Source organism: Macaca thibetana, chromosome 9, assembly GCF_024542745.1.
Source record: "Macaca thibetana thibetana isolate TM-01 chromosome 9, ASM2454274v1, whole genome shotgun sequence".
Taxonomy (NCBI): domain Eukaryota; kingdom Metazoa; phylum Chordata; class Mammalia; order Primates; family Cercopithecidae; genus Macaca; species Macaca thibetana.
This window is the reverse complement of record NC_065586.1, coordinates 64,581,749-64,597,480: the sequence shown is the minus strand read 5'-3', so window position 1 is coordinate 64,597,480 and position 15,732 is coordinate 64,581,749. Positions and strand designations below refer to the sequence as shown.

General features: G+C 44.4%; 2 protein-coding genes and 1 long non-coding RNA gene across 7 annotated transcripts in view; 2 read left to right on the top strand and 1 right to left on the bottom strand.

The window, feature by feature from the left end:
* The window catches only part of DDX21 (DExD-box helicase 21), a 156,966-nt gene that overhangs the window by 65,606 nt on the left and 75,628 nt on the right, over positions 1–15,732 (top strand). The gene's annotated exons all lie outside the window — the stretch shown is intronic.
* Positions 1–15,732, top strand: part of DDX50 (DExD-box helicase 50) — a 140,446-nt gene that overhangs the window by 88,532 nt on the left and 36,182 nt on the right. Inside the window, exons 2-5 of one of the 5 annotated variants that reach the window (XM_050805222.1) lie at positions 6,115–6,507; positions 9,984–10,095; positions 10,464–10,760; positions 14,705–14,780. In XM_050805222.1, coding sequence (XP_050661179.1) covers positions 10,572–10,760; positions 14,705–14,780 — 265 coding nt within the window. In that variant the 5' untranslated portion in view covers positions 6,115–6,507; positions 9,984–10,095; positions 10,464–10,571. The other 4 variants (XM_050805223.1, XM_050805224.1, XM_050805220.1 and 1 more) reach the window with 4 other exon arrangements.
* LOC126963187 (uncharacterized) lies at positions 4,080–4,825 on the bottom strand. The gene is made up of 2 exons (XR_007728972.1): positions 4,532–4,825; positions 4,080–4,287 (listed from the first exon to the last, which is right to left on the bottom strand). It is a non-coding gene; the product is annotated as an uncharacterized LOC126963187 (long non-coding RNA).

The following is a 15,732-nucleotide window of genomic DNA, read 5'->3' as shown; positions in this document are numbered from 1 at the left end:
TGGAGTGCAGTGGCGCGATCTCCACTCACTGCAAGCTCCGCCTCCCGGGTTCAAGCCATTCTCCTGCCTCAGCCTCCAGTATAGCTGGGACTACAGGCACCCGCCACCACGCCCGGCTAATTTTTGTATTTTTTTAGTAGAGACGGGGTTTCACCGTGTTAGCCAGGATGGTCTCGATCTCCTGACCTCGTGATCCGCCCGTCTCGGCCTCCCAAAATGCTGGGATTACAGGCGTGAGCCATCGCGCCCGGCCTCAAATCTTCTTTTTATTATTATTTTTTTTTCAGAGTCCCGCTGTGTTGCCCAGGCTGGAGTGCAATGGCATAATCTCAGCTCACTGCAACCTCCGATTCACGCGATTCTCCTGCCTCAGCCTCCCAAGTAGCTGGGACTACAGGTGCGTGCCACTATGCCCAGCTAATCTTTGTATTTTTAGTAGAGATGGGGTTTCACCATGTTGGCCAGGATGGTCTCGAACTCCTGACCTCGAGATCTGCCTGCCTCTGCCTCCCAAAGTGCTGGGACTGGTCTTGAACCAGGCCGGGCCTTTTTTTTTTTTTTTTTTTTTTTTGAGACGGAGTCTCGGTCTGCTGCCCGGGCTGGAGTACAGTGGCCGGATCTCAGTTCACTGCAAGCTCCGCCTCCCGGGCTCACGCCATTCTCCTGCCTCAGCCTCTGGAGTAGCTGGGACTACAGGCGCCCACCACCGCGCCCGGCTAATTTTTTTTTGTACTTTTTAGTAGAGACGGGGTTTCACAGTGTTAGCCAGGATGGTCTCGACCTTCTGACCTCGTGATCCGCCCGTCTCGGCCTCCCAAAGTGCTGGGATTACAGGCTTGAGCCACCGCGCCCGGCCATACCAGGCTGGTCTTGAACTCCTGCCCCTGTCCTCAGGTGATCTGTCTGCTTCGGCCTCCCAAAGTGCTGGGAATACAGGTGTGAGCCACCATGCTTGGCCCAAATCCTTTTTCATGTTTCCTTTATTTTTTTAGTATTTATTTATTTATTTGAGATGAAGTCTCACTCTGTCACCCAGGCTGGAGTGCAGTGGCACAATCTCTGCTCACTGCAAGCTCCACCTCCTGAGTTCAAGTGATTCTCCTGCCTCATCCTCCCAAGTAGCTGGGATTATAGGCAAGTGCCACCACGCCCGGCTAATTTTCATATTTTCTGTAGAGATGGAGTTTCACCATGTTGACCAGGCTGGTCTCGAAATCCTGACCTCAGGTGAACTGCCCACCTCAACCTCCCAAAGTGCTGGGATTATAGGCGTGAGTCACCGCGCCTGGCCCCAGATCTTTTTTCATGTAGCAATGCGCACACATGCGCATGCGTGCACACACACACACACACACACACACACACACACACACACCCCAAACCAAAGTGTCAAGTCCATGAGGAAGAGCAATGGAAAGAGCCTGTAGAAGGGAGAAGATTGGGAACCATGGTATTTTGAGAACCTATCTACAGCTACTAAGGCTTTTTGGGTGTTGGGAAAACAGGCTATTGCTTAACAGGGGTGGGGAAGAGAGACGTGAATGTCATGAAACAAGAATGGGGGCATCAAAGAGAAATTCATGATTACTTTGCTGGTGTGTTACAGGACTTTCTCCCCTTTGAAATCTTAGCAACATTTTTTCCTCTTTAGCACAAGCAGCTTCCTTCCAAACATTACTTGGATAATGGTGCCCTCTTCTGGGAAGACTGATATGACTCTGAAACCCTCTCTCTACTACTTGGTTGAAAACATCCAGAAAGTAATTGACTACAGAAACAATGAGACTAAAGGTTAAGCACTTAAAAAATCATTTAAAAGTCTGAATTTAGGCGCTAGATACATGCATAAATGTACATATGATAATGTGCTCAAAGATGTCTCTTTTCCAATGCTGTCAAAACCTCAAGCTAATGTAAGCACCTCTGTACCTCAGTTCCATGGTGCTGTTACATCAGCGGATCCAATTTCCTGTGCTGCCAGCATTACTCTCCTCACTTTACTAGCAAGATTTTAGAACTGACTTGGTTTAGGTCCCATGGCAATGGGAAAAATACCCTCCTCCTTCCCTCCTATTCTCTTTGCCTTTACTTTCTTTCTGCTTTTCCACACTCTACACTTATTTTGTGACCCCAGTGTGTCTTAAATCAGTTTTTAACTGCCCCTTAAACTATTTCCATGTCACAGCATTTTAAAATGATGGTTCATGACAAAGCTGCTTGGGATAAAGTAAAAAAAAAAAAAGGTTCAATTCCTCTTGTCACATAAGATTGACGTGCAGATGCAAAATGGTTATTTGATGACTTTTACCTTCAACTCTCTAACTACAGAGTAAAACTAATCTAGCCCTGTAGTTCTAAAAAGATTAGAGAGAGGCAAGTTTGGAAATAGTCATCATATATATATATACACGTGTGTATACACACACATATATATACACGTATATATATATACACACACACAGACATAGATATATATATTTTTTGAGATGGAGTTTCACTCTTGTAGCCCAGGCTGGAGTGCAATGGCTTGATCACGGCTTGCCGCAATCTCCACCTCCAAGGTTCAAGCGATTCTCCTGCCTCAGCCTCCAGAGTAGCTGGGATTGCAGGCATGTGCCACCATGCCCAGCTAATTTTCTATTTTTAGTAGAGACGGGGTTTCTCCATGTTGGTCAGCCTAGTCTTGGAACTCCCGACCTCAGGTGATCCACCTGCCCTGGCCTCCCAAAGTGCTGGGATTACAGGCGTAAGCCACCGCGCCCGGCCCTTTTCTTTTTATATCTTAATGGTCAGTTTAAACAAGCTGAGGCAAAGGGCAAGGGAAATCTTTATAGGACCTTGTAAGAGTAGTAGCAATTGAAGCACCCAACTCTTAAGTGTTGTAAAAGAGAGTGTATCAGTGACTCTGGTAAGATGTTTGGAAAATAAAGATGTTCTAATAAGATCGTATCTTGAATTGTTGTGAATTTTAATTATTCATGCACAGTATGCCTCCCCCCAACCCCAAATCTCATCAGACACAATCTCTTGAGATTTACAGAGGGAGCAAATATGAAGAAAACAAAGTTCTCCATTCCTGCATCCCATTCCCACGTTTTCTAGTTGATTGAGGCAAAATGATATCCCCAGAGACAGATGTGTAATGTGGCACATATTTTTTTCAGCTAAGCCACTCCTTGGTCAAATTACTGACACATCAGTTTATACTCGCCCTTTCCACCTGACCCAGACCGCAGCCAGAGATTTGGTTCAGTGAATTTAGGGCTTAGAAAGGCAGAGTTTGTAGTGTTGCAAGTCACAGGTCGTCATTCTGAAACACTCGTATACTTGTTAATGACTTGAATAGGGAGATTTGAACAATCTACTCCTTTCTTTTTTCAGGCCCGCTCTTAGGACCTCTGACATACAAATGAATGCCAGAGTGCTCAGGAGCTCAACTTTTACTTCATCTGTTATTAACCTTCAACCACAGGACAATACCATCTGTTCCTTTTATCCCAATTTTACGTGCGGCATTCTTAGCCATATTTACACTGTGTTTTTATGCACATCATCATACCCTGTTGTAGGGCGATAAAGACCCTACTATGGTAGAATTGGAAGTGGATTGAGGGATTAGGATAAAAGGATGTAGAAAACCGCAGATCTAGAGATGCATAGCTATTCTAATAACCTAGGAAGAGAGGTGCCTTTCTGCGTCATCAATTACTGAACACTCCTTGTGTTTGTAAGTATTGAATCCATAAAGTTACATGCAAACGTATAGCCCTTGCCTTCAGGCCAAGCCGTAGTTATGCAGAAGGCTTGAAAAAATCACAGATTTAACATTTCTGGTTCCAGCTGTTCAGGACCAATTCCCAAACTCCACAACACCTAACAATTTGTAATTTTGCTAGGACACAGTTTGATGCTTAGGTTTTAAGGCGGTGTGCTAGACGTTATCAAGAGGTTTATGAGTAGCCCTGTGTCTCCATTGGGTTGAGTAGCTGGGTTGAAAGGATCATGAAGAGATCAAGAAATGACTGTGAAAAGGCAACTAGCTAGCCTCGGTGATAGTAAGCAAAGGTATACAAACACACTAAGGAAGTTACCCTTTGTATTGTCAAAGGTTTCAGTTTTGTGTAAGGTTGTGATTCACGGGCAGTTAATCCCCATCGCTAAAATTAAATCCTTTTTTACTGCAAATAGATACTCTGTGGAAGACATTTTGCCTCTTTCGGCTAGCAGAAAATGTGAGGCTTCTTCGGGTTTTTCCTGTAGTTTCATGGGAGCATCTTCCCCAAAACACTGCAAAACAAAGTTTTCAGGTTGATGTGGCAGAGAAAGCACTGATCTCGGCTTCAGGAGCTGAAGTCCCTGGTCCTGACTGTGCCACTAACAGGCTGTGGGACTTCAGACAAATACATTCCTATCTCGGGTTTCTTCTTAGGTCAAATGGACAGCGTGAGAAGGATCACAATGAACCAGGGACCAACTTCACGATTAAAACCTAAGACTTCAGGGACAGACATCTGTCCGTTCCCGGCTACACCTCCCACCCATCTGGCCCACCGCAAACTGCGCAAACCCAGTCTCCACCGTCGCCAGGCCCGTGGCCTCGCGCTAAGCCGTTGGTCGTTAACATCTCCCCCGCAATGGGCGGGGCGGAGGGCTTCAGCTTCCGGCGGCAAATAGCGAGGCGGCGCGTGGCGGTGCCCACTGGCCTCAGCGCAGACCTGCCCACGCACCCGCCCACCGCGCGCCGGACAGTGTCTACCCACGTCGAAGGGCTTCCCAGCCCCAGCAGTGAACACTGGGAAGCCCCCAAAAGACTCTGCGGGGCCGTGGAGACCAGTTCGGAGTGGGGGAGGGGAAGATAAACCGAATTATTTATGCTAACCAGTGCGTGCTTTCCTTATGGAGATTGGCCAGGGCTTTACTCTAGTAGCCAATCACTTCACAACAAGGGTGGGCCAGTTGAGATCTCTCACATTCATTGGTTCAGAAGTTGCGGCGCAATGGAAGGACTTAAACTGAGAGTATCCGGGATTATTTTTCCCCGCCGCGCGGTGCGTGTCCCGGAAGTGACGCACGGCCAAGGCCGGGCGGCCGCCCTGCCCCCGCTTCCTTTCACGCTGTCGCTACCCGTAGGTGGTTGTGGCCACTGTGCCCCGAGGGAGGCGGCGGTGGCCAGTAATGCCTGGGAAACTCCTCTGGGGGGACATTATGGAGCTGGAAGCACCCTTGGAGGAGTCCGAGAGCCAGAAGAAGGAGAGGCAAAAGGTGCGCTGAGCATGGGCCGCGCCTCCTTTTGGGCTGCGCCGGCTTGGGCGGGGAGGGGAACTGTCTGTCCCTGATGATGGCCTGTCAGAACCGGGCCGGAGCATCTGAGGGCCTCTCTTCGCGCCGTCCTCGGCCCTCTGAGGTCGCTCAGGGACCATTTCCACCTCCACACTCCCGACCTGGATAAAGATGGCCCTGGGCTTTGGGCCTCCCCCCCGCGTGGCTCCTCAGCCGTTCCCGTTGGCGCCTGAATCTCAGAGATGGGCAGACTCAAGCTCGCATCACCGTGGAATCTGTTCTTTCTCTCCTTAAGCAGTGACGCCTGTCATTTCGTTCTCATTGGCCCTCTTAGAAGATAATTAAGAAAAAATGATTGCTTTGAATATGTGTTGCTTCTGTCACTCTGTCCCCTGTGCAAGAATCCTGGGGAAAGCGATCTTAGGTTTACAAACCTCAATAACTATAGAGGCTTAAGGAAAAGTGTGACAGTGAGCCTTGCCAGGATTTGTCAGTGATGGAGATCGTGTGGGTTGCATTATTAATAGCTTTTACGGTCAGTATTTTCATTCAATCCGCAGGTGTTTATTGAACCTAATTTGTACCACACTCTTTGCTGAGCACCAAGGAGGTTAAACTAAATAAGTAAAGAAATAGTCCCTGCTCTCAAGGAGCCTGTAGAGGAGTTGTAGTCTTTCCTCCTCCCACCCCCATGGCCTCCAAAAAAAAAAAAATAGGAAAAGGAAAAAACATCCTGAAACACTAAGAGGATCACAAGGTGCTGAAAAATGCCCAGGTAAAATTATTACTGGAGGCACTTGACCTGGAAAAAAGAAATCAGCTGAAGAGGCTAAGGTGGCAGTATTCGGAGGCTGACATTCAACCAAAGAATGAGACTTACTTTGTATAGCCTTAGAAAGCAGAATCTACCTCTCTGACCTTATCACTAAGGTAAACTTGCCATTCCAGCTAACACTTTTCTTTATTGTGCTAAAATATACGTAACATTTATCATTTTAACCATTTTTAGGTATATAGCTCTGTGACATTAAGTATATTTACATCGTTTTGCAGCTGTCACCGCCATCCATCTCCAGAACTTTTCATTGTCCCAGACTGAAACTCTGTGCCCATTAAACACTCACTTCTCATTCCTCTCTCCTTCCACTCCCGGCAACCACCATTCTACTTTCGCTCTGTGAATTTGACTACTGAAGGTACCTAGAGTGTAAGCAGAAAACCAAGCAGGTATTTTTAAAAAGGCTTCTTTTGAAATTCTTATGTTTTGCATCCAAATCCTGTCCACCCATCAAGGCCTAGTTTATGTCTTTCCTAACAACCCTAGTTTACAGTTACCTAGTTTCAGTGGCTATCTTTATCATTTGATTGATATTTATTATGCATTTCTATGTAAAATTAGTTCATTTTTCCTATATTATGCCACATATTTCCGAAAAGTTCTTGAGGAAAATGACCAAATCGTTTTCCATCCTTATGTTTCACTATATTGTTGTAAATTGGTGGCTTTCACATTGTAAATTCTCCAGAAATACGTGTTGACAGCCCTTTAACTATGAAAGATAACCAGAGATTTGGAAACGGATTGGAATACCAGCTAAAAGAAATGGAGCATTAGAATACTGGTCTGGTGGCTAGCCGCAGTGGCTTATGCCTGTAATCCTAGCACTTTGGAACACTAAGATGGGAGGATTGCGTGAGCCTAGTTGTTTAGGTAGAGTTTTGTAGAAACCCTGTCTCTACAAAAAATGAAAAAATTAACCAGGCGCAGTGGCTCATGCCTGTAATCCCAGCACTTTGGGAGGCTGAGGCAGGCGGATCACCTGAGGTCAGGAGTTCAAGATCAGCCTGGCCAACATGGTGAAACCCTGTCTCTACTAAAAATGTAAAAATTAGGCCGGACGTTGTGGCTCTCTCCTGTAATCTCAGCACTTTGGGAGGTTGAGGTGGGTGGATCATGAGGTCAGGATATCGAGACCATCCTGGCCAGCATAGTGAAACCCCATCTCTACTAAAAATACCAAAAAAGACCAGGTGCAATGGCTCACGTCTGTAATCCCAGCATTTTGGGAGACTGCGGCAGGTGGATCACCTGAGGTCAGGAGTTTGAGACCAGCCTGAGCAACATGGTGACACCCCGTCTCTACTAAAAATACAAAAATTAGCCGGGCGTGGTGGCAGGCGCCTGTAATCCCAGCTACTCAGGAGGCTGAGGCAAGAGAATCACATGAACCTGGGAGGCTGAGGTTGCAGTGAGTCGAAATCGCGCCACTGGACTCCAGCCTGGGTGACACAGCCAGACTCCATCTCAAAAAAAAAAAACAACCCCAAAATTAACTGGGTGTGGTGGTGTGTGCCTGTAATCCCAGCTACTCGGGAGGCTGAGGTATAAGAATTGCTTGAACCCGGGAGTCAGCGGTTGCAGTGAGCCAAGATCCCACCATTGCAGCCCATCCTGGGCGACAGAGCAAGACTCTGTCTCAAAAAAAAAAAAAAAAAAATTAGCCAGGCATGGTGGCAGGCGCCTGTTAATCCCATCTACTCGGGATGCTAAGACAGGAGAATCGCTTGAGTCCAGGAGGCAGAGGTTGCAGAGAGCCACGATCACACCATTGCACTCCAGTCTGGGCAACAAAAGCGAAACTCTGTCTCAAGAAAGAAAAAAAAAATTAGCCGCCGTTGTAGCGCGTGCCTGTAGACTCAGCTACTCAGGAGGCTGAGGTGGGAGGATCACTTGAGCCAGGGAGGTTGAGGCTACAGTGAACCATGATTGAGCCACTGCACTCCAGCCTGGGAGATGGAGTAAGACCTGTCTCAGAAAACAAAATAAAACAAAAACGAATAGTGGTCTGGTATTGAGATGAAGATAACTTTGGTTTGGATGTGTTGAGATATGGAGCTGGTCCTTAGATTCTTAGAATTGGAATGTAGGTGAGGAAGGGAGTCTGGAAGTACGTGTTGAGCCATGAAAATAGTAATAAAAGTGAACATAGAGAACAGATACTCAAGGAGCATCCACTGGAGGAGGAAGGAGAGGAACATTGAAGAAGATATGTGGTAGAGGTAAGAAGATAGAGGTAAGAAGGAAATATAAAGTGTAACTGAAACCAAGTAAACGGAGAGTGCCAAGCATTGTGGGTCTAAAGTGGAATAATATATTTAATCACCTTGAGATGTTACTGGGCTTGGACCGAGAGGTTTCACTTTGCCTTGCTTCAACTTCTCCCTGAAGTGCAGGGCCCAGGAGCAATTCAAGCCCCAAGGCTGACTCTATAAATAATCTTGTTTTTCTGTAGAACCTATTGGTTTGGAAAGATATGGGCTAGTGCAGTTAACTGTAGATCAATCAGATGATGTAATGTGTAACTGCAAAGCATTTTCACAAATATTGTTCAATTCTCACAGCAATTCCAATTTTATGGATGAGAAAATTATATGTGAAAGAACTCTAAAAGTTGTGTAAGTTATGGTGAACATTTTGGTGGTGGTAGTTTTTACTGTCACTAGTCACTGCTATCTGTTTTGAACATTTGACCGGGTAATTCATTTTTTTGAGAGTGGCTGAGATTACAGGCGTGTGCCACAACACCCAGCTAATTTTTGTATTTTTAGTAGAGATGGGGTTTCACCATGTTGGCCAGGCTGGTCTCAAACTCCTGACTGCAGGTGATCCACCCAACCTTTGCCTCCCAAAGTGCTGGGATTATAGGCGTGAGCCACCGCAGCTAGCCACCAGGCTAAAGTCCTAAATTCCCAAATCCTTTCTTGTGTTCTGTAAATATCACAACACTGACCAGTAGTTTGGCATTTTAAAATTGAAGTTGCAGAATAGTGCTTTTTTTTTTTCTTTAACTAAATTAAAAAAGTAAAAAAAAATTCCAGGGATTACTGTCCTTCCATGGAGGTATAACAATTGGACTTCTGTATGAATTATATAGTTTTGTTTCGTTTTCTTTTAACCTGTGAATTGTCAAAGTACAGGGAGGAAGTATAATGTGAAAAGAGAATGGGCTTTCAAGTCAGGCAGTGCTAGATTCAATTTCTAGTACTTAGAGCTGTGGGAAATCCCACATGTGGATCTTTGGCAAGTTGCTTAACCTCTTAGAGCTTCTGTTTCCTTGTCTATAAAATGGCAAAGGTGGCTGGGCGCAGTGGCTCTCGCCTGTAATCCCAGCACTTTGGGAGGCCGAAGCGGGTGGATCACCTGAGGTCAGGAGTTTGAGACCAGTCTGGCCAACGTGATGAAACCCCATCTCTACTGGTGGTGGTGTACGCTTGTTGTCCCAGCTACTTGGGAGGCTGAGAGGCAGGAGAATCACTTGAACCTGGGAGGCGGAGGTTGCAGTGAGCCAGGATTGCGCCACTGCCCTCCAGCCTGGGTGACAGAGCAAAACTCTATCTCAAAAATAAATAAATAAAATGGCAAAGGTAATACAGGTTCACTATCCCTTATCCAAAATCTTTGGAACTAGTTGTATTTTGGAATTCAGAATTCTGGGGATTTTTAGAAGGATAATACCCAGGTAGGGTTTGGGGCCCAAAACCTGTAATCAAACACCTTAATATTAAATATGAGTAGTCATACTAAGTGGGATAAATAAAGACTATAAAGAGCCTCACATTAGTTCAAGTTAAATTTTGCCATCAAATGAGTTCAGGTAAGGTTTTGCCTCCAAATAAGTTACAAAAAAACTTTCGGTTTTCAGAGCTTTATGGATATCGCAATTTCGGATAAGGGATTATGGACCTGTACTTCCCTTATAGGGTTGTTATGAAGATTTAAACAAGATAAGCTGAAAACACATTACACAGTGCTGGGTAGGTATTCAATAAGTATTAATTTTTTTCTCTTGGAAATGTTGCAAGTTTTTGTTTGTTTAGTATTTATAATTCTGGGGTTGTCTTTCTTTCCTTAAGGAGAAACCGTTTTAATTTTCCTTAAATCTTATGAAGGGATTAGAGAGGGGCTAGAGGATGAGCCTTGAGAATGAGGAATGGGATGAGAAAGATAGCAATAGTTGAGGCTTAGAGCTTGGCATTAGTAACCAGTCTGGATTTTTACCAGGTAGGTTTTCAAAGTAACTGTAGATTGAACTGAACTGGTGGGGGAGTCATACGCTAACTTCTCTAGAGTCTTAAAAGAAAACCTCTGACCATCTTGTCATTGCTACTTTCTTTGTTCACAGAGTGACAGAAGGAAGTCAAGGCACCATTATGACTCAGATGAGAAATCAGAAACAAGAGAAAATGGTGTTACAGATGACCTGGATGCTCCCAAGGCCAAAAAAACTAAAATGAAAGAGAAGCTAAATGGAGACACTGAAGAAGGATTTAATAGACTTTCAGATGAATTCTCTAAATCTCATAAGTCAAGAAGAAAAGATCTACCAAATGGAGATATTGATGAATATGAAAAAAAATCAAAGCGAGTATCATCCTTAGATAGTTCTACTCATAAATCAAGTGATAATAAACTAGAGGAGGTATGGATGCTTTTTATTTTGCATTTGACATTATACTTGAACTATAGGTTGATTTTTTTAGGCTAATTATAATTGATTATATAATATTTCTTGATTAGTGTCTAGTACTTACTTTTAGTTACATTAGAGAGTCTGTACAGGTGAAGTCTGAATCTTTTTTCCTTTGGCCCTTGTTTATTTCATTGTATGACCTTTTTCTTGGGGCCTGATGGGAGAAATAGTCAAATTTAAACCTTTTCTGTACATTTGGGTTCCTAAAGTTATTCTGAATTGCTTGATGGTCACCTACTTGAATTTCTTTTCTTTCTTTTTTCTTTTTTTATTTTTGAGTCAGAGGCTCACTCTGTTCCCCAGGCTGGAGTGAAATGGCACAATCTCGGCTCATGGCAACCTCTGCCTCCTGGGTTCAAGCGATTCTCCTGACTCAGCCTCTCAAGTTGCTGAGATTACAGGCACGCACCACCATTCCTGGCTAATTTTTGTATTTTTAGTAGAGATGGTGTTTCTCCATGTTGGTTAGGCTGGTCTTGAACTCCTGACCTCAAAGTGATCCACCTGCCTCGGCTCCCGAACGTACTGGGATTACAGGTGTGAGCCACTATCCCAGGCTGATAATTAGTAATTCTTTATATTCTTTTTTTTTTTTTTTTTTTTTTTTTGAGACAGAGTCTCGCTCTGCCGCCCAGGCTGGAGTGCAGTGGCGTGATCTTGGCTCACTGCAAGCTCTGCCTCCCGGGTTCACGCCATTCTCCTGCCTCAGCCTCCCGAGTAGCTGGGACTACAGGCGCCCGCTACCTCGCCCGGCTAGTTTTTTTGTATTTTTTAGTAGAGATGGGGTTTCACTGTGTCAGCCAGGATGGTCTCGATCTCCTGACCTCGTGATCTGCCCGTCTCGGCCTCCCAAAGTGCTGGGATTACAGGCTTGAGCCACCGCGCCCGGCCCTTTATATTCTTTAAATATGATAATTGCTGATACACATTTGAGCTTAATGCCTAATCTTTGGGGAGCATTGGGAAAAGATGTTGAATCCTTATGACTTTTGACTTTTTTTTTTTAATTTGTGAATTTGCTGTTTGTCAGGAAGCACATGTGTTTGTTGATCTAAATAAGGTCCTTTAAATCTGTATTGCTAACAGTGGAATGTATGGCTTGCTTCTCGATTTGATGGGATTTTGCTTGGTAAAATCTGTATTATAATAGGTTTAAGAGTTTATTATTTTGTTTAGATCACATGAGAGTTTAGGAATTCTACTTAAAGGAATTTATCCTAAGGAGATGATCAAGAGGTGTGCAGAGCTTTATGAATAAGTACTCTTATCACAGTAATATTGTTGATAATAGCAAATATTTAAACATCCTAAATGTCTGATAGTAGACAATTGGTTTAAACAAAACATACAATAGTTATGTAATAGAATACAGTTATCCCAAAGGGTCTACAATAGAAAAGGTAGTCATTGTATCTTGTTAAAAGATAAAAATTGGATGGGCGCGGTGGCTCATGCTTGTAATCCCAGCACTTTGGGAGGCTGAGGCAGGTGGATCACCTGAGGTCAGGAGTTCCAAGACCATCCTGACCAACAGGGTGAAACCCCGTCTCTACTAAATACAAAAAAATTAGTTGGGTGTGGTGGCACATGCCTGTAATCCCAGCTACTTGGGAGCTGAGGCAGGAGAATTGCTTGAACCTGGGAAGCGGAGGTTGCAGTGAGCCGAGATCGTACCACTGCATTCTAGCCTGGGCAACATGAGCGAAACTCCATCTCAAAAACAACAACAACAAAAAAAAAAGATTGTAAAATGGTATATACAGTGTGATTTTATTTCTATTTAAAAAATTTCATGTGCATAGAGTGAAGATTGGAGGAGTATGTTTCAAATGTGGCTTTAGCTGAGTGGATTATAAATAACTTTTAAATTTGTTTCTCTTTCCTCTGTAGTTATTAAAGTTTCTTTTCTTTCTTTTTTTTTTTTTTTTTTTTGAGATGAGGTCTCACTCTGTCACCTAGGATGGAGTGCAATGGTGCGATCATGGCTCACTGCTACAGCCTCATCCTTTCTGGGCTCAGATGATCCTCTCACCTCAGCCTCCTGAGTAGCTGGGACTATAGGCATGTACCACCACGCCTGGCCAATTTGTGTATTTTTAGGAGAGATGATGTTTCATTCACTGTGTTGCCCGGACTGGTCTTGAACTCCTGGGCTTAAGTGATCCAGCCGCCTTGGCCTCCCAAAGTGCTGGGATTACAGATATAAACCACTGGACCCTGCCAATTTCAAAAGTTTCTATGATGACAGTGTATTATTTATTTTTTGTTTGTTTGTTTTTGATAGAGACAGGGTCTCACTGTGTTGCCCAGACTAGTCTTGAACTCCTGGGCTTAAGTGATCCTAGCACCTTGGCCCCCCGAAGCACTGGAATTACAGGCATGAGCCACCCTGCCTGGCCAACAGCGTATTATTTTTGTCATTTTTTTTTTATCATAAAAAGGTAACAGCAGCCTTGAGGTTTGTTTAAATGGCATGCAATTTGAATTTGAAAGTATTTTTTATCTAATTCCAAGTTTGAAAATTGTTAGTGTATGTCTCTTTAAACACATGAACAGTAAAGCTGACTGGGTAGGCATACTGTTTTTGTTCTGTGTACACATTAGTGTACAAAGTTTTCAATAAATGTTAAATGATAATGTCATGCTAACTTGTATATATGTTAAAGAAATCTTCAAACTTACAGTAATTTTCTCTTGTATTAGCAACCTAAATAAAAATCTTTCAAAAGCTATAGAATAACTTATTTTCAGAAAAACTTTACATTCCTCATTATGTAATTTCTTTTAGCTTAGTTTATAGGCTTGTGTTAATCTTTATATTTTGTCTACATCTGTATGATTTAGATTAATAAATAACCTTTTTGGCTGGGCATAGTGGCTCATGCTTGTAATCTCAGCAGTTTGGGAGGCCAAGGTGGGAGGATCTTTTTTTTTTTTTTTTTTCCTTGAGATGGAGTTTCGCTCTTGTTGCCCCAGCTGGAGTGCAATGGCGCAATCTCGGCTCACCACAACCTCCGCCTCCTGGGTTCAAGTGATTCTCCTGCCTCAGCCTCCCGAGTAGCTGAGATTACAGGCATGCACCACCACACCTGGCTAATTTTGTATTTTTAGTAGAGACAGGGTTTCTCCATGTTGGTCAGGCTGGTCTCGAACTCCTAACCTCAGGTGATCCACCTGCCTTGGCCTCCGAAAGTGCTGGGATTACAGGCGCGAGCCACCGCACCTGGCCAAGAGGATCTCTTGAGGCCAAGAGTTTAAGACTAACCTGGGTAACATGGTGAGACACTGTCTCTACAAAAAATAAGAAAGTAGGCCGGGCGCGGTGGCTCAAGCCTGTAATCCCAGCACTTTGGGAGGCCGAGACGGGCGGATCACAAGGTCAGGAGATCGAGACCATCCTGGCTAACACGGTGAAACCTCGTCTCTATTAAGAAATACAAAAAACTAGCCGGGCGAGGTGGCGGGCGCCTGTAGTCCCAGCTACTCGGGAGGCTGAGGCAGGAGAATGGCGTGAACCTGGGAGGCGGGGCTTGCAGTGAGCTGAGATCCGGCCACTGCACTCCAGCCTGGGTGACAGAGCGAGACTCCGTCTCAAAAAAAAAAAAAAAAAGAAAGTAAGTGAGCATGGTGGCATGCGCCTGTGGTCCTGGCTGCTTGGGAGGCTGAGGTGGGAAGGGTTTGAGCCCAGAGGTTGCGGCCACAGTGAGCTGTGATGGTGCCACTGCACTCCAACCTGGGCAACAGAGTGGGACCCTGTCTCAAAAAAAAAAAAGAAAAAAAAGAGTGTTCCACTAAGTTTCCTTGTAAGTGAATCTGTACAAAATTAAAAACAGTAAATGAAGAAGAGTTGAATATAAATTATATTATTTAGGCCATTGATTTCATTTTTACAGACCTTAACACGTGAACAGAAAGAAGGAGCCTTCTCGAATTTTCCTATTTCTGAAGAGACTATAAAGCTTCTGAAAGGTATGTGGTTTTGTTGTTGTTGTTGTTGTTTTTGAGATGGAGCCTTGCTGTGTTGCCCAGGCTGGAGTGCAGTGGCGCGATCTTGGCTCACTGCAACCTCCGCCTCCTGGGTTCAAGTGATTCTCCTATCTCAGCCTCCTGAGTAGTTGGGATTACAGGCTCGTGCCACCACGCCCGGCTAATTTTTGTGTTTTTAGTAGAGACAGTGTTTCACCATGTTGGTCAGGCTGGTCTCAAACTCCTGACATTGTGATCTGTCCGCCTTGGGCTCCCAAAGTGCTGGGATTACAGGCGTGAGCCACCACGGCTGGCCCAAAGGTATGCAGTTTTAATGGATATGCAATTAAAAATCTATCACTAGATTTTGTAAAACTCTTGTGCCTTTTCTGACCAAAAGGAGAACATAAAAAGAATGGAGAAGTAGCTCTTCTTTAATTGCAGTTACTTTTACATCATCCTTTTCAATATTCTGACTTGTGTTTAGCTTTAAGATTTATATGCATTTGTCGGCCGGGCGCGGTGGCTCAAGCCTGTAATCCCAGCACTTTGGGAGGCCGAGACGGGTGGATCACGAGGTCAGGAGATCGAGACCATCCTGGTGAACACAGTGAAACCCCGTCTGTACTAAAACTACAAAAAAAACTAGCCGGGCGAGGTGGCGGGCGCCTGTAGTCCCAGCTACTTGGGAGGCTGAGGCAGGAGAATGGCGTAAACCCGGGAGGCGGAGCTTGCAGTGAGCTGAGATCAGGCCACTGCACTCCAGCCTGGGCGACAGAGCGAGACTCCGTCTCAAAAAAAAAAAAAAAAAAAAAAAAAAAAAGATTTATATGCATTTGTCAAAAGTTTAGACTAATTTTTTAGTAATTCTTGTTTGTGGTAGGAATAGCTGTGTCACCAGGTGGTATGTCTTTAGGCAGACGTAGAAGAATCATGATTGTCATTTTCAAATGAA